The 19,378-nt window shown below is 43.7% G+C and overlaps 1 protein-coding gene across 3 annotated transcripts in view; it reads right to left on the reverse strand.

Moving 5' to 3' along the window:
- Nucleotides 1-19,378, reverse strand: part of TBC1D16 (TBC1 domain family member 16) — a 618,682-nt gene that overhangs the window by 145,542 nt on the left and 453,762 nt on the right. For all 3 annotated transcript variants that reach the window (XM_069199713.1, XM_069199711.1, XM_069199712.1), the window contains exons 5-6: nt 4,027-4,174; nt 2,935-3,102 (exon numbers count right to left, since the gene is read on the reverse strand). In XM_069199713.1, coding sequence (XP_069055814.1) covers nt 2,935-3,102; nt 4,027-4,174 — 316 coding nt within the window. The remainder of the gene's footprint in view (nt 1-2,934; nt 3,103-4,026; nt 4,175-19,378) is intronic.

Raw genomic sequence — 19,378 nt, forward strand, 5'->3', positions numbered from 1 at the left:
TCAAGTAGCACTTGGAAGGAAATACCTCTTTTTAATATGATCATATTCAAAGTTTTGTCTGATGCTGCTGGTTTTTTAACATGGAGTGTGCACTGAGACCTACTAACCAGACCTCTGTGCCTGTGTTTTAACCCCTTACAAAGTATATGCTGAATTGGTGACACGCAATTGGCATTCGCTGACTTACTTTTAAGTCCCTAGTATATAGTATGAAGGACACCCAGGTCATGCAAGACAGAGTGCCCCCTAGGGCTGCAGCACTGGTTGTGTCACCCTGAGCGAGGCAAAGTACAAAATGGCTCCTAGCAGCCACTGCAGCATGGAAGAGCAGTTTTCAACTGCTAGCTTGACATTGCTATTTAAACCAATGGCAAAGCCCCACTTCCCTTAACAATATATGTAAATCTCCCCTAGGGAAGGCATATGAAACCCTGAGGCAGGGAACTATATATTATTAAGTAGGACATGCTTTTAACCTGTCCTGACAGTCACAAGTCCAAAATGTAATTTTGTTGTGATAAAGTTAATAACCCCATTGCCTAACACTGGGTTACTGGCTGACCCCTCCACCCAGTTAGTTTCTGAATGGGTCTAATAAAAAGGGTACTTTGAGGTATAAAATGAATTGTGGCATTAAACCCGACTTGATGCCCAAGTCAAATTTAATGTCACTTTTAAGGAAAGACAACTTTTAGAAAGTTGCCACTCTGAAGCCCAATTTGTCCAGTGGCCTCACACAGTTGCTGGCCACCAGACAGTTTACCGCCCTCCTGGGGAGCCGTGTGAACGACTCCCAAGCTTATGAACAATGGTAGCCTGCAACAGAGGGAGGTGTTACTGCACCCTTGCAGGAAGCCACGCAGGGTGGTGGCCAAAAAAGCAAGCTTCAAAGGCGAACCCTTTGGTGGGCAAATAGCAATCATACTCCTGAAGTGTTGCCCTGCTGTTCAATAGACGGGGTGGTGCGGAGAACAGAAAGGGGATACTAGTCCCCAAACCCAAGAGCATATGTTTTCATTATGGTGCATAAATGTTATTTGTTTTCCAGAGGGTGTATATCCCACAGATAGCCACACCTCTAGGGTGGGCTACCAAGCTCCTAACCTCCAAGGAAGGGCTCAAGTGGGCAGAACAGTGCACTCTGTGATTGCTAGATGCCACACATACCCGGAAGTCTTCAAGAGTGGGAGGGATCCTGGTATCCCATTGGCTAGTGACTACATCATCCCCCCTGAATACACTTTGTGAGCATTACACAGGCTGCACATCTACTGGACTGCATCTGCTACACCTTGGGCTAGTGAAGAGAAAACTGTGCCTTGGGCTCCTGTATTAAGGAAAAGTTGCTCCCAAGCCGCTGACCATAGAATTGACTGCAGGGGTCAGTTGGCTGACCCCCTCGAACCAGTACCAAGGCCAACAAAGCTGACTGAGGAGTAACCAAAAGGACACCCCGTCAAATCTCATAGCACCCAGAGCATCCTTCAACATCCTCCACAGCCTGCATCAGGACCATTCAATTAAAGTATATGTTTTAAAGTTCAGAACTGGACTAACACTTTGGTGACTAGGTAACAGTTCAAATTCTCCTTTGTGCCCCCCTGACCTTCTCCCTGCTGGATTTGGTCACCCCTGTTGGGCCAGAATAGCTGAACACAACTCTTTCAATCTTTTCGAAAGTTTCCAAACTTTACAGTTACCAATGCTTGCCTGCCCTGCGACTAAAAGAACTGAGATTTACATTTTCTTTAAAAATCTATATCTTCGAAACCCTTTGGTAGATTTTCCTTATCTTGGCCTCTAAAAATTCATAAAAATACAAGCTATATTTATAAATTGGTGTTGGATTTCTTTCGTGTTGTATGACATTTTTATTTCGTTCTTTCGTGCTTCTAAATGCTTTTTACACTAGTTCCTTTGAGGTTTGCTGCTTGAAGCCACAGGTACCCAAGGTTGAGCTAAAGGTTTTGTGAAGGAGCCAAGACAGTTTTTGCGAGTGTATTGCACGGTAAGGCCCCCTAAGCATACCATAAATAGAACAGGGCCAGCTTTAGCATTGGTGGCACCTCGCGCAACAGTATTTTTTTTTTCTTTTTTCTTTTTTTTTTACCACCCCCATGGCCTCCTACTTCACGGATTCCCTCAATACCACTCTCCAACAGTGCTCTTCATCTCTCCATAGTTCCTCTGACGTACATTTCATTTTTTTAAAGCAGAACTCAAAGTTTATTCACACTCAGTTTTGTGCTCTGCATGGTACACCCTCTTTGCAGTAGGAACATTATCCCTCTACGCTTATCTATGATGAGGTGAAATTGCCACTAAACAAAAATCCCCACCCATCACCAGCAGTAACAATAATCACCAGAGTTAATTTGGCATTTGTATTTTTGCCTTAAACTGCTGGATGCGCAAGGAAGTTCATGTGCTTTTAAATCCAGAAGTTATTTCTAAACACAGAGCCCTCTCCCCACGCCCTCTCTCCTCCCCACCCTCCCCCTGCTGCACTGTCCGGACTGCTCTAACGCCGGCCTTGGTATATTACGCCCAAATCCATACAGCACTTGATATGAAATTGTCTGTATTCATATCTAACACGCCGTTTCTCTCTTTGTTTAGTTCAATTATCAGTGAGGGTTCATTAGGCCACTATGGTATACATTTTCAAGTTTTTTTTTCTAACATTCACCATTTAAAGTATGATCAAAGAAACCAATACCAGCTTTTGATAATATTTGTACCGGCAGGGCCATCATTTAATTCTGGTCATGCTGGTATAAAACCGGCCAGGTGGCAACATGACTGGCGTTGGGGTAGCAGGGGTCAGCGTGTGTGTATATCTTGGGGTCAGATAAGATGTTTCTACTGTGGTCTGTACGGGCCCTGGAACGCCATCTGCCGAGCGCCCTGACGTGGCGCGGGTGGCACGCTCACCTTACGCAGCTTGTACTCCTCTTCCACCTGGCCGGACTCATTTAGGTGCCGCAGCCAGACGGACACGTCCAGTCTCTTGTACATGTTCTCCTCCGGGTGGGCCTCCGAGGACGGCAGGTTGGGGCGCCGGATAGAAAACTGCATGCACGTCTTCTCGTCCGTTACCTGCTGTAGGGAGCAAAGAGAAGGGGTGATTAAACCAATGCACGGAGGCTGCAGGCATTTTGTCATGTTCCTCACAGGCGTTTGTGCACTATGTTAAAGTGAAACATACATCCCAGGCATAGATTTTCTTTAATCTCAGCCCCCAATCTGCTACGACTCCTCACCCTCAGCGCATCCACCCATATAAAGGAAGAACCAGACCACCACCTTTCACCCTCCAAGTTAACCAAGAAGGTGGCATTTATGTTGCATGGCATTATGGGAAAGCGTTCTTCCAACAGATTGTGTTGTGAATGGCTCGGGGATGCACGCTCATGTGGAAAGGAAAAGTGAGCAGGACGACATTTCTCACGTCTTCAGCCGCTCCAGCACTACACCTATAATCTTGCCACAACCACCACTTGTCACTAGTTGCTGAAGACTCGGCAAAAAAGGGAGCATAAAAGAGGGCTATGTAAGATATAGGAAAACCTGAGAGAAGCCTGGTCAGGAGGAGAGAGGAGAACGTGCCAGGATACAGGCGGAAGAGACAATTAGGAGAAGTGCCAAAAAATGCTACGGCATGGCTAGGCATAGTAACATCATTCATAAACACACTTTTGTTATTATTACTTGGAGAATAGTGGACACACACCAGGATGACCAGCAATCTAAGTCCAAGGTATAAAGAACATGGGGTTAAGATGAGATAATGTAAGATATTGTGGATGTCACTCCCTAAGGGCTCCACCCTTCCCATGTATGTCACTTTTGGGCTGTAATTGAGACACCAATAGCATAATTAGGAGGGAGAGCCTAAGGAATCCAATCTCTCCAGCCCATAAAGCGTGGTTGGTGCTGACCATAACTCACCACTCCACCTACTACCCCTCAAACAGCAGCTCAGAGAAGTGCATGCTTCACTACAGCAGGGCTTCGCTTACTTACATGGTCTTTCAGCTGAGTTTCTCTGCAATACTTCCACTGCTGGAACACTTCGGACAACTTATCAAGGCCACCATGATGAAAGTGGAAAACCTTGTATTGACTTTCTCGGCTGGCGACAACTAACTGGCCACTTGTGCACGCTTCATCACTAGAGGTAAGCAAAAGAGATCATCAGCATCTCACTATGCCCCCTTAAAGACCACACAAGCTCCATTGCTATAGGAAATAATAATCACAAGAGAAAGTGTCAGTACCTCACTATGCCATAACCATGAGCACATAACCTACACCAACATAGACACTGCAATAAAGATTAATTAGAAAAGGGAAGCACAGTAGGAGGCATAACTGCCTCATCAACTCATCCACCACCCTCCCGAGACCACACAACTACTATCACAAGAGATTAATCACTAGCAGGGATCACACAAAAGGCCAAGGGACCGACCATATGCTATCTACAAAAGAAGACAAATTCCAACACAAGAGGTGATCACTAGTAGAACGTCACCACAAAAGGAGGACGCCTCTTCCAAGAAAAGATGACCACCATTATTATGTGATGGGTCCGGTACAACATACTGCCCCATACCACTATTCTGATCTTGCTGGTGTGTTGTGCACTGTAATGGAAGTTTGTGCGGATGTGAAGAATACCTTAATATGGCTTCCCCAAATGAACAATATATACTGAAGTGCAGTAAAATGTTTGGGAGTAATTAGGTTTGTAGTGTGATTCAAGCAGTTTCAGATATTTACAAATACTACCCTGGGGAACTGAGCTAGGCTGGAACATGCATGTCCACCTTAATTCAAGAATTCTGCGCTATCCTTAAAGTAGAAGAAACGTGAATAGTCCATAATACTGGGTTTGCTTCTTTAACTTCAACTTTAGCAGATAATAAAATGTAGCAGAGGGAAGAAGCCAGGATTACAACTTAGGTCTCTTGTCGTCATTTCAGTGAGTCTTCGAGATGCTGATGAGGGAGTCACTGCGAACTAGGCTGTTGAGAGATTAAATGGCCACTGGGACCCAAACAAAATAAAATGGAATGAGGTGTAAAGACCACATCACAGCCAATCAGAAACCAATCTGTAGTTTTCTGAATAACACTTATATTCGCCTAAATATTCTGCATGTATTGTCGAAATTTAAAGAATACTGCCTGCGGACATAAAATCGTGCTATAAGATGGGGCATCCCGACCATCTTTTTACTAGGCGCATGGGGCAACAGTACATTTGAAACAATTTTACCAACTATTTTACCACCAGCCTAAAGAGAGGCATTCGTGAGAGGTATTCTGGACATGCAAGATTTCTTGTTACCAAACATTTCCCGAATGCCATGCTTGGCCAAAGGTCGCGTGCGACAAGGGTTGGCCGCAGAGGCCGAAGCCTACCTCTACAAGCACCCAACACCAAGCACGAGCATGGTCATGGTCATGTGCAGCGGGGTTTGCCACAAGGCCTGGTCTGTGGCCAAAACCCATTTAAACAGCCAACCCTGTGCCATCCACGGCCTTAGGAAAGGGGAAAAAAGGGGGCAGGGTAGGCATGCCCTGACCTCCTTGCTTTGGTGATGGGGTCCTCCTGGTACCCCACCTGGGCAAGAAAGCATTACATTAAAAAAAAAAAAAAACTACAAAAAAGAAAAAAAAGAAAAACAAGCACGGTCTCCTCTACTTGTTTTCAGTTTAGCACCCGGGTGCCCAGGTCCTGTGGGCATGAGGGTATTTTTTTTTAAAAAACAGGAAGGAGGCACAAAGGTCGCTCTTTTGAGCCCCAGGACCACCCATCCTCGGGCTTATTCTGACCCCAGGGACCCTATCACCAAAGGCCTGGCCACTAGTGCATGGGTGCCCTGGCCTCACCCAGGACATCCAGTGTGATTTGATGCAGCCCGTGGAGGTGTTTCCAGCTGGCTCCCTGCCTCCTGCAGGAGACAGCTTTACTCCTGCACTCAGGGAGCTGCTAAATATACAGCTCCCTCTGTGCAGGAGCAATCTTTCATCTGTTTCCCTGCCCCCATGACAGTGGGCAAGGAACCAGCTGAAAACGCAGCTCCCACCAAGCGGGAGCAGTTTGACAGCTCCTGCTTGCTGGGAGTGGAGTTGGCTTGCTCTCGTTTGGCGGGAGCTGTCAGCTATCTCCCAAAGGTGGGCACCTCAGGAGATAGCAGGAGCCAGCCCTGGCTAAAGTGTTGGCAGGCAATCAGTTCTCACCATGACATCTCTAGGATCTGTAGAGGGTCTGCGTTCCTTTATATCTGTATTTCTTGTTCCTTCAATATCTCTAAAACTACTGAACGGGTTGATACCAAATCACAAAAAGCACAATGTGAACACCAAGATCTAGCTTCCTGACAAATATGGTGTAATTCCGTTCAAGGCTTCGTGCTGCAGTCATGTCTAAAGACACTATGAGAAGGTGCATGGGGAAAACTCATATTGCCCTTGGCCCCGTCTGACGATTCACCCTGAAACTTACAAGACAATAGTTGAACCGACTGTCATGTTAGTTAAAAAAATTCCTGAAGAGTCTTCAAACAGCGCCAAAGTTATTGGCAAAGCTAAAATTCATACATAGGGGTGAGGGGGCTTTGATCTCCCCACTCTGACCCACTACATCACACACAGTCACACATTTTCCCTTTCACACTTTCTCTTGTGCTTTCATTTGTTTAAGGGCAGGGCTACAATGGATCTCTCTTTAACCGGCATCACAGCAGTTCAGTGGGATGAACTGAAGCTGTGTTAACTGAACTGCACGTAACATTGGCTGACATTCTCACAGTTGCCAGCCTGATATGCGCAGTTTAGGCTTCTGCAATCAACAGCTGAAAGGCAGCTAAGAAGCAGAGGCACAGCCTGGTAGGTGTCCGATGGAATGCTGAGTTTGCATGCTCCAGCCAATCCTAGCACTGCCCTTATGCTGTTTAGCATTGTAAGTAGTAAGCAGGCACTGCTTGGATTGGCTTTGATGCGACTGTCCAGCAAGCAGTGCAAGGCAGGAGGAACCTTGGATGTGTTTGCAGCCGAACGTGTGCTGCAGATCATCAAGCAAGGTAAGTTTATTTTTAAAGGGTTAAATGCACCACTTTCAAAACTTAGCAGCTGGCAATGCACTTGAGTGGTGGAGGTAGAAGGATACACTGAAACAGCCAATAGCAATATGTAAGAGACTGAGCGGTGTATTCCTCTGGACTGAGTTAAAACATGATTGACAAAATCTCAAGCCAATGGGTGGAAAACAGAGGTTGAAGAGGCCAGTGGCTAAAATGTGCAGGACTAAAGCTCACTCCATGTATATTGTTAGAAATAGCTGTTTGTTACAGCTGCATTGACAAAACAAGATCCTAAATGGAATTCCCTGATTGTAAGCCACAAAATGTCATGTCATCTAGTCCAAATGATGGCAAAAAAAGCCATACTCCAGGGGTGGGGTAACAATAAGAAGAGGAAGAATAGTCAACAAATAAGAACTACGCAAAAGAGAGTGTCCACCAAGTCAAACAAATATATTCAATTGTTTTACTCAAAGTCCACCTTAAGTATTAATGTTGTCCAAATAGCTCTTTCAACAACAGGCTGCTAATAGCTCTCTGTAGGCAAGACCTAAAAATATAGAAAGGCTAACATTAAATAAGCATTGGCAAAACTGATATGTCTCCCCTTTGTAAAAGCAATTGGCTTTGCCTATATGATTAGCCATGTTGTACACCAGATTGGCAGCTGTTCAGCATGGCTAAAAGTGGTGTAAAAGAGAGTGTGTGGGATGTTGTAAAGTAGAGTGCCACGGAGCAGAGTGGGGTGTTGTAGAGAGGTGTTGAGTGGTGTAGAGTTGAGTAGCGTGGAGTTGAGTGGTGTGTCATGGAATGGCATAGTATTGATGAGTGTCATGGAGGTAGTAGAATGTTGCAGATTGGAAGGATGTACAAAGTAGAGTGTTGTAGAGTTAAGTGGAGTAGAGTGCAAGAGCGGAGTAGAGTGTCAGAGTGCACTCGCAATAGAGTGTTGTTGAGTGGTATAGGGCAGAGTGCAGTGGCATAGAGGGTGTTTCGTAGAGTGGAGTATAGTGCTGTAGAGTAGAGTGGTGTGGCAGAGTAGAGTGTTGCAGAGTGGAGTGGCATAGAGTGTCAGAGTGGAGTTGCATAGAGTTTTAGAGTGGAGTGGCATGGAGTAGTGTAGCGTAGAGTGGAGTACTGGAGCGGTGTAGAGTGTAATAGTAGAGTGGAGAAGTGTGTCCTAGAATAGAGTGAAATACAGTGGCATAGAGTGCCGTAGAGGGAGCTGTGCTGAATGTTGTAAAGTGGAGTAGTGTTGTAGAGTGGAGTGGCATAGAGCAGAATGGAATGTCAGAGTCGAGTAGAGTTTAATGGAGTAGAGAGTCAGAGAGTAGAGTGCGGTAAAGTGTAGTAGAGTGACCTGGAATGAAGTGACATAAAATAGTGGCATAGTGTAGACTGGCATAAAGTGCAATGGCTTACAGTGGCGTAGTGTAAGTAGGGTGGTGTAGAGTAGTGGTGCACTTTAGAGTTGTGGAGTGGCGCAGCATAGATTGCAGTGGGGTAAAGTGCAACTGCATAGAGTGAAGTGGCACAGGGTAGATTAGAGTGGCGCAGGGTGCAGTGGCATAGAGTAAGTTGTTTCAGAGTAAAGTGAAGTGGTGCAGGGTAAATTGGAGTGGTGCAGGATATAAACACAGAGGTGTAGAGCGACGCAGAGTGCAGTGATGTAGAGTCACACAGAGAGCAGTGTCACAGAGTGCAGTGGTGCAGAGTAGATTATAGTGGCGTAGGGTGTAATGACGTAGAGTGCACTGGCACAGATATGAGTGTTGCAGAGTAGAGTGCAGTGGCATAGAGTGCAGTGCTGCAGAGTAGCGTAGAGCTCAGTGGCAAAGAGTGCAGTGTTGCAGAGTGTCTTAGAGTGCAGTGGTGTAGAGTGCATCGGCGTAAACTGCAGTGATGTAGAGTGTTGCAGAGTTGAATGCTGCAGAGAGAAGTGACATACAGTACAGTGGTGCAGAGCAGAATAGAGTGGCATAGAGTGCAGTGATGTAGAGCTTAGTGGGGCTAAGTGGCATAGTGAGCAATGGCATAAAGTGCTGCAGAGTACACTATATGGTGTAGAGTGCAGTGGTGCAGAGAATTTGCCATACAGTGCAGTGGCTTAGAGTACATTAGTTTTGATAAAGTGGAGTAGAGTACATTGGTTAGAGTGCAGTGGTTTATAGCAGACTGGCATAAAGTGCAGTGGCATAGAGCAGAGTGGTGTAGAGTGACACAGCATAGAGTAGAGTGGCATAGAGTGCAGGTGTGTAGAGTAGATTGTTTTAGAGAAGAGTGAAGTGACATTGAGTGATGTGCTGCCGGGTAAAGTGGAGTGCACTGGCATAGAGAGGAGTAGCCTAGACTGGAGTAGTGTAGAGTACGGTGGCGAAGAGTTCAGTGGTGCATAGTAGAGTGCCCTGGCACTAGTACATTTGTGCAGAATAGAGTACAGAGGTGTAGAGTGCAGTGGTGCCCTGTAGATTATAGTAGAGTGCAGTGGCAGAGTGGCACAGAGTGGTTCAGTGCCGTTGCGTAAAGTGCAGTGGAGCAGAGTAGGGTGGTAGAGAGTACAATGTTGCAGAGTAGAGTGTTGTAGAGTGCAGTGGTGTAAAGTATAGTGGCTTACAGTACTGTGACGTAGAGAGCAGTGGTGTAGACTGCAGTGGCATCGAGTAAAGTGGCATAGAGTGCAGCGGAATAGAGATAGAAGAAATAGTATGCTTGAAAAAAATTCTAACATAAGGAGTGATTTTTTTCAATATGTCCATGATGCTAGAGTTTCCTAGTTCAAACAAAAAAAACGAGAGAAAGAGACGCTTGCTAAAGAGTTATGAAATATTACTGATGAGGATTTGTTGTTGTTTCAAAAGAACATATTGGCATAGGTTAGAGGTCAAATCTAGAAAAAGTGCTCCCTGGAAGAGGTGGTGTGTCCTGAGTTGTAGTAGTATTAATTAAATTTAAAGCTCTACTTTATTGCACAAAATAGAATTGTATTCTGATCTTATTTTTTGGCATACGCTGTGAGTACACATAGTACATGAAATGTAATTAAGGCAGACTAAGTAATGTTGTATAGGCTAGGGCTGGAAAAGTGATAAAAAGCTAGCGGGCTCTTAGTGTGGCTAATGTGAATTAATAAGTGAAAGATGGTGCTTGAAAGAGCATATATTTTTCATTGTTGTCCGTGGTGAAAGGGCACACAGGACGCAGTGTAATTGCTGTTAGAGTATGTGGTGAGGTGTACGTAGACACAGTGGCAAAGTACTAAAGAACCTAAAGGCAGACTGTGAATCTTTCAATTTGGAAAGACAGAGGGAGAAAAGCTGGGGGGTGCTTAAACCTGTGGGTGGGTGAAGGAGCAATTCTCAGAGTGGCTCTAAGATTTTGATGTCTATTTGCTTACATGTAGCAGGAAGGTTAAGGTTACAACTTGCACATTTGTGCATATAAGCACAAAGGAGAGAAATGACCTTCCTGTAGCCAGTAGGCTTGCTCACTGAATGGAAGTTAGGACTTTGTAAAAGCATAGACGAGTGGGGAGGGGTGATAGGAGCCTAGGGACAGGAGAGGAATATGTAGATGGTTGAAATTAAGTTGTGGTTTATGTTCATTGTGTTTGCGTTGGGCATGGTGCCACTGTACCTGCTACAACAATGTTATCTCTGGTCAGGGAAGCTCAGAATGACCGAAAGAGAGAGGTCTGTTGTTGGTGTGTGTGCCACGAAGCAGGGTGATACATTGTGGTTTTAGTAAACAATAGCCATACTTTGTATTTTAACATGGTGCTAGGGCCATAATGTATATTCTGGTGTAGGTAGTGTGTGGTATAGTGCAAGTGAAGGAATTGTGTTCTTGTTTTTCTGTTTAAAATGCAAACTGAAGCATTATTGTAGGCTTAATGTTTCCATGAATTCTTATTGTCCTGGTGTCACTGCACTTGCTATTTGAAAATAAAGTAAGCTCCTGCAAGTGTGTGTTCAAAGGATTCAGAAAAAAAGAGGGGGGCTTCAGGTCCTTAAAAGAACAGTGATGGGTTGCTATTGTTTGGAAAGAACAACTTTGCCTTTTTGCCTATGCTGAACTTGTCCGGTGTAATTTTCAGACACAGGGACACATTTAGCAGCGCCTGCATTGTTGTCTGCTTTCATTCTAAGCAGCAACATGCAGGCAAAGAGAAGGCTTTTATTTATTTATTTTCATCTCCAGATGGCCCAACAATAAAACCCAAAATTAAGGGGCCATTAGGCCTCCTTTTGTTCCAATGTGACCCTGGCTGGGTGCAGTCTTGAGGCTCCCATTTAGATGTTGTTCAGTCCCTCTTTTAAAGAGAAATGCATGCAATTTAAGAATGTCAGATGTGCTGGTCTGTATCAGTATTGGCACAAATAACAATAAATAACCACTACTGTATTTCTTTTATAGTGATATTCATCCCAGTGCAGGGTATCACAGCTCTTTACAAAACATACATACTATACATTGACAATAAACCATGTATGTAAATCAATGTAGACGATGTTTGTTGCATAACACAGTGAGGGTTACAAGGTGTAGGAGTCACATGTCAGTTATAGCTCACTGTGCTATATTAGAAGTATTACAATGAATAAACTGCAAGTAAGAACATGATCTCCGTGTTAAAAGCAGTAACCCACTTACCTTTCTAGCTAAAATAAAAATCTGTCACCTGCATGTTACATTATAAGCTATTTGAGGGTTATGTTGCAGCCTTGCTAATGGAGCACAGGAGGGGCATGAGCAGGTTCCATCGGAAGAGTAATCTGCAGTTCTGTTTCCTATAATCGTCTCTCACTTTGAGGCCAGCAAAAAGCAAAGTAAACACCAAGCTTGATCAAAAGACACAGTTTGACATCTGACCCCTGTCTTTGAATGCACAGCAAATGTGACAAGATAAAAACAAGATTTAAAGGCCTGTTCACAGAAAGGGAGTTTGTGGAAGAATACAGTAAACCAGCTTTAGGCAACAGGAGGGTCAAACTGAAGCTGGACAGCCTAAAGCGAATAAAGTCAGCAAATAGAAAGCAAGCAAATGTGAGCTACAACCCACAAAGCCAATAGTAAGCAACATGTGGAATGTATTCCTAGGTTAACTTTTTGAATGTCCCCAAAATGTCTTTAGCAAACCACAGCTGCACAGTCTGGTAGGCTGTGACCTAAAACAGAGTGTGTCACATAGGTCTTCCCACCGTAAGACAGTGTAAATTCGGTTGATGCAATGACAGTCAATGTAGTGATGTTAGCAAAACGCAACCAGCGCCAGATCTTGGGGGGCAATCTAATCTATCAGAAGGAGATGGGACCAAGAATATGAGCTAGTGCCTAGACCTCTAGAGAAGCACACCCGAGCCTGAGGGGATTGCACACACAGAGGTAGCTGTCAGCATGTCACCTGGAATCATGAATTCACTGAGCTGCTTCCACCAAGTAAGATATCTGCATTGACAACAAGAATGTACGTCCCATTGCCAGACCTGGCACCCCATCCTCACAGCCTGCCTCCATCCAACATCCAGGGGCATAGCTTCAGGGGGGTGTTACACCCCCTAAATAAATGCATTTTCTGTTAAATAGTTGGGTGCAGGTGCTCTCAGTTGGGTATGGTGAAGTGTGAGTAGGATTTCACAAGGCATTTTTCTGTACACACAGACAAAAGCGCACATACACTCTAACCCACTCCTGTTTTTAAAGTCTTCAAAAATGTTAACCAAATATTGTACTTTCTCTCACTTAGTACTCCTACCAATCTGTATTCTTCTCCCTTTCCACTGCCCCTAAAGCCCCTCTTGTGCACCCTGCTTGTCTGTAATGTATTTTAACATATTATGCCAAAGTGTTGAGAAATCTGAAGCTCACAACCCCCAAATCTTAGTAGTCAAAGTACGGCCCTGCCAACATCCCAAGCCATCATCCTTTGGACATACCCGATTTGCCCTTTCATCTTTTAACATGCTCCACACTGCATTTCTTGCACTTCCTGTCACACAGTCAGCTTCTTTCAACCTCCCATGATGAGTCCCTTTCGCCTGGAGGCCTTTCCTTTAAATCTCCTTTTTATGCCTACTATGTTATAGTCCTACCTGCTGGGATGTCCGTCAGTTCAGACCGGTATTTCCCAGCCAGCCTCTCGCTGCCATAATCACAAGACTTTATCCCTCCTCTGAATAGCCTTTCTGCCTTCAATCTGAGACTGTCAACCCCTCTGCCTACAGTCCGTCTTGCCTACCCCAAATATTTGTTTTTTACCGTTCCTGTTCCCTATTGCTTTCTTCTTTCTGCATCCCTCTCTCTTCTCATCTCACCATGAGTCTCTGTAGAGGCTGTAGCCTTGGCAAGATGAGGATATCACCTCTGCATGGAAGCTGATGAACTCTGGAAGTGTGTATTTTAGAAGGGAAGCAAGTCCACTCGCCCCCTGTTCTTGTGCACATGAGGTAGGGTGATGGTCCCCCCCCTACTCATATTTTTGGAAGATAATGCCTGTGTTCTAGGAGTCAAACTAGGTAGACTCTAGGAGCATGCTCCTTGTCTTCTGGTGAAGCAGCAACATGGTAACTCCAATTCCTTTCTGACAGATGATGACACATAGTTAGCTTTTTATATTGCTCCCATACTATTGTGGAGTAGTCTAAAATGTTGAACATAGGTTTTTCCCAAGCCAATACAGCGGATGCAAGTACTTTTGGAATGCCACAGTAATCATTGAAGACACTATAAAAAGAGCACATTTTTGAAGTGTGTTGAATAACATCAAGATTACTCATCATTTATTGTGTTCAATGGCCAGGTGCCTTAAATTCTCTTATTTCTCTTGACTGCATTTTTTCTACTTCTTGTTTCCTATTTTTTGTTTATGCCTTAAATTGTAGATATTTTTCTTTTGCAGACGTTTTTAAGCTTTGCTTATTGCTTCCTCTCTTAGGTGCTATATTGTTGTTCTTCCTGAAGACACGTGAGTGCTTCCTTTATGACACACTGTTCTGGGATCACTTTTCCCGAGACCCTTGTCTTCAGGGTTACGGAACAGTACCATCTGGAGAAGATTGACATTATTTGTTATGTCTTTAAAATATGGGTCTTTCATTGTGGACATTCTTGTGTTGTTTCTACTCTGGGTGGGCATTCCATTTGAGTCAGTTTGCAGCGTGGTGACTGGGGAGGACCATGAGGTCATGCTGATAATAATTCTTTGAAAAAAACCTACTTGGAGGGTGGTAATCTCTTCACAAGATTTGGCGACAAGGACCAGTCAGTATGGCATGATATTAGAGATGTTTTATGACTAACTACCTACATCCTTCCCCAGAAGGGATTTTTCATTACGGGGGCCAGCAGACTTATGGATTGATTCAAAGGGTACTACATTGGTGTGTACTGCCAGTGTACATTGGTGTGTACACTGGCATTCCTGCTATGTGGCCTTTTATTTAGACTTTCCTTCGATTATTTCCTGGTTGATGTTAGGCTGTGGCCCCATTTGGTAGACATGAAAGTAGAAGTGAGATGTGATAGTGACCATTTCCCCTTGCTCCTTACCCTTTCTGGAGAAATGTTCAGGAGAACACTCAACAACTATGCTACAATAATTCCGCCACCTTGCTGGAACAACAAATTTACCAAGATTACTTGGCCAAAAGTGATGTCCAACCCCCACCACATCAGAGCAATATATCAGATTTTCTTAAATAGTTTGGCTGAGTATGAAGATCAGGCTGTAGGGAATATTCCGATTCTCAAAATACATGACAGCATGACTACCCAGCTACGGGGGTTCTTTTATAAAACAAAGCGGTCTAAGCCACATGAAGGGACAGGGGCACGCAAGGGATGGTTTGATGAGAGGTGTTCAAAGGACAAGTCCGGGTTAAGAGTAGCAGTAATGTCTGGCTCCCAGGGGGAAATTAAACAAGCCAGGTCTCTATACAAAGTAACCTTGTCTAACGCTAAAAAGCGGTGGGAGGATTCCCTGTGGCAGGAACTATTAGATGCTTCCAGAGAGAAGAATAACAAGCGTTTCTGGGAACTTCTGTCCAAAAGAGAAAATGGAGGCAGGAGCTGTCCCAGCAACCATATTCAACCAGAAAGCTGGGTAGAGCATTTTACTACTCTTTATGCCCTACCAGAAGGCCCAATGGACACTAATGTGGTCCACTCTCCAACTAAATTGTTGGAATCAAACTCCAGCATGGCCCTCCAAGTGGTGGCTCAGTGTGTCCCCGAGGGTTGCCTTATCTTTAAAATAGAAGAGACCCTTGAGGCTATAATTAGCCTAAAACCTGGCAAAGCACCTGGACCAGACAAGCTCCCTGGAGATCTTTATAGATCGGAACCATCCATTTGGTCCTGGTATATTAATGCCATCTCAAATAGCATAGCTGCAGGGGGGCTAATTCCAGATACATGGAAGGGGGCAGAGATCATACCCATTTATAAAAAAGGAAATGCTAATCTTCCAGCTAACTACAGGCCAATTAGCCTCATAGACAACCTACAAAACATATTTGCTAAACAAATTTTGCAGAGGCTAATCAACTGGGTCGAGAAGCACCAAATCCTCTCTCATTTACAGGCAGGGTTTCGTGCAAAAACTAGCACGATAGACCAGGTCTTTCGATTAGCCATATTGCATTGGAAATATGTTCTTGTGGCCAAGCAATGCCTGTATGTGGTATTTATAGACCTGCGATCGGCTTTTGACCTGGTCCCAAGAGCCAAGCTGTGGGAAGTGCTGGGTAGATTGGGAGTCCCAGAGGATCTTTTACTCCTGTTAAAACGACTACATGAGAACACCTATGCCCAAGTGAGGTGGGGTGAACAAGGCGAACTGACAGAGCGGATCCCAATTAGACGAGGAGTTCGCCAAGGTTGTGTGCTAGCCCCCCTACTGTTTACCGTATTTATTAATGAAGTAGTAAAGACTGTCCATAGGCCAGAATGATGCCCCTTCCCTGAATACACAAAAAATTCCCATCTTGCTTTTCGCCGATGACTCACTTCTCATCTCTAAGACACCAATGGGGTTGCAAACCCTTGTTGACCGGTTTAGCCAATTTTGTAGTGATCATGGGTTGGAGGTTAATATTAACAAAACTAAACTGATGGTGTTATCTAAGGGACCTAGGAAAAAATGTTCCATCCATATTGAGGGAGTACTGTTGAAGGAAGTAAGCTCTATAGATTACCTGGGAGTTAGGTTAACTAACAAACTATTATGGGAAGAGCAGATTACAAAAAGTGCAGGGCTCCTACAACACAGAGCCTCATCTATATTGCGTTTTTATCAAAGCACCTCTACAAAAGTAGTTTCCCCAGCAATAAAAATTTATACAGCTAAGGCTCAAAGTGCAGCCCTGTACGGAGCGGAGGTATGGGGTTACGCTAACTGTAACAAGATCAGTGTGGGGGAAAACAATTTTGCAAGGGCCTTAATTGCATGTCCACGTACCACACCCTTGCTCCCATTATTTCTAGATCTGGGGTTAAGCCGAGTAGCAGATCTAGCTACTCTAAGACCTCTCCTCTATTGGATTAGGTTGTGGACAACCCCCGAACTAGATATATACAAGACCGCACTACTCGATCTATTGAAATGCCAAAACGCTAATACTCTTCCCTGGGTTCGCCATGTGGCCCATTGGCTCCGGCTATTGGGTCTGGGCGATTACTGGGATAATCCCCATAAATTAGAGAGACGGCACAAAAACGTTTTAAAGTTAACCTATTGGTCTTATGTTAAGGATAACTACATAACTCACAAATCCCATGGTCGCTTAACTAATTCCTTCATTGATATTAAATGGTCCCCAAAGTTTGAATCCTATTTGGATGTGATACCGGATTCGCAGGGCAAGAGCTTATATGCAAGGTTTCGCTTTGGCTCTTTGCCCTTGTTGTCACTGATTCATAGGTGGGGGCCGACTAATCTTCCCGATATATGCCCTGCCTGTGGCAGTACTTTCGAAACCATTGAGCATTTCATGTTCTTCTGCCCAGCCTATGCGATTCCACGTTTAAAATGGATTCGCAATATTTGCAGGGACATGGGATTCAAGAACTGCTCTTTGGCTCTACGGGTTCTAAAAAGCCATAATTCAACCGATGTAATTCTCTCAGTAAGCAAGTATCTAGCAACAGCTTGGCGCATACGATGCCGTCTCCAAAAAGTAATTCAAAGTCCCATCCCTTTATAGATAAGTTTTAGAGCCACATGTGCAATTCAAGTTATTGTCCTAATGTTTTTACACCAAGTTAAAGATGTGTACTTATTTATTCCTTAAGAATTATTTATTATCTTGTTTTATGTGCTTTTATGGCCATGGATCGAACAAAGTTGATGATGATGATGATGATGATGATGAATTATTGACCATGTGGTTTAGACAGGGCTTTGGAACAGATTTTTCTTAGATAATACGTGGGTAATCATTTTGTGGTTCTGCTACTGTATCACTAGTGTTAGCCGCAAAGAGCTATTTTTATGCACTTGTCTGGCATTAGTGCCATTTTAACATGAATCTGATAACCATTTTAAGTTACTATATAAGCTTTTATTACATTGTGCTTGTGTTTTTAATGACTTGACAGTGCCTAAATTTGCCTATACGATTGTGCCGGTTGCAGGCGCCCTTACTAAAGTATGCCACTTAAACTACCAAGAAACTGTACTATTATGTAACATCAACTCAGCACTCTAAAGCTTAAATCATGGGCCTGATAGCTTGCACTTATCTTGGTGATGGTACCACCTGGGAAACTTGGATCTGAAACCATCTCATATTGTTTTAAGAGCCTTAAATATTTGTATTATTTTTAACACTATGAAGCAGATGTTCAGAAACCTTGGCATCTAAATGTTAAGTTATGTATCGGGAACAATGGTGGACTATAGTAGGCCATGGCCTATAGAAGCTATTTTTATTCTAAACTCTATTTTATGCCAGTGTGAAAGTATAATGGAACAAATGCACCTTCTTTGTATAATTTAATGTGTAACTTTTATGACCCATGGTCGAATAAAGTATATATATAAGTGTATAAGTGTTACTTAGACTTTCCCTAATTTTGGTCTGTGCTCGCGGGTCTCATAATGTGACAGGACCTGTGTGCAATTCTCTGAAATTTAAATACATAAGGATCTTGAGCATTCCCAGGCACTCTCTAGGGATAACGTTTAATGGGCACGGTCCCAAAATCATCAAGAGTTTTGCATGAGCGCTGCTCTAAGGTGAAATGAAGTCTGGGCTCGAATATCACCATGCACTCCTCTGAAGATTTAGATTCCACACTGGCCTTGGACGAAGTTCGGGCTTGACTGTCAGCCCACGCTTTTACATTGGTCTCAAACGTTGCTTTACTTTTTCACTTACAACTTGTATGACAATTCATCTTTACTCACTGGTGTACTCTTCTGCTGTACTTCCTGGTGTACTCTGTCTCAGCACTGTAATCTATTTTTTTGGGCACCATACTTGCACATTAAGGAAGTGAACCTTGGAAAGCAGACTTCTTCTTGGAGACTATACATAACAATGTGGATGCCTTTTTAAAGACAAGTGAGGTAAATAAATGTTTTTCAACATATTTCTGCAAGACTTGCCTATATCTGCCTGACATTTTTGTGGCAACATGGAGTTTTCTTCTGTGGTATGTGCACTCATGTTCATGACACAACCTGGTTATCTGTCAATGGAATGGAAGGAGTGGATAGACATATCTGACAATTACCTGAGGTTCTGGATGGTCAAGATTTTTGACCCAGAAGGAAAAAAGTTCTGCTGGACTAGCCATGAAATGGAGCAACAAGCTGAGAAAGGGGTAGGCTGCTGGCAAACAAGGAAGGGAGTATAGTAGGTGTGGAAGTTATCTTACTTCTGAATCTGAGAGTTGCTATGCTATTAATAGAGAATATAGGAAGTGTGGAAGGGAGGGACACTTCACCCACATGTGCAAGGATTCCAATAGGTTAGTGAGAGTTGGTAAAATTAATGAAGTTCTACAAGATATAGAGAGTGAGGATAGAATATTGATTGTGGGGGACAGTGGTGGTGAGAAGAGTAGGAAATCTTGACTTGTTGATGAATTTTGTATCAATGGGAGGAACGCTTATCTTATGGTTGACTATGGTCAATGGATACTATTGTATCTAAGAGCATATATCAGGATCTGTGGACTAGTATGAAATTGTTTCCAAATGACATTAATCCAGGTAAATACCAAGGAGAACAAAATTATATTGTGGGCTATATGGACTCTGAAGTGATTGTTCAGGAAAGACCA

Source organism: Pleurodeles waltl, chromosome 7, assembly GCF_031143425.1.
Source record: "Pleurodeles waltl isolate 20211129_DDA chromosome 7, aPleWal1.hap1.20221129, whole genome shotgun sequence".
Lineage (NCBI taxonomy): Eukaryota > Metazoa > Chordata > Amphibia > Caudata > Salamandridae > Pleurodeles > Pleurodeles waltl.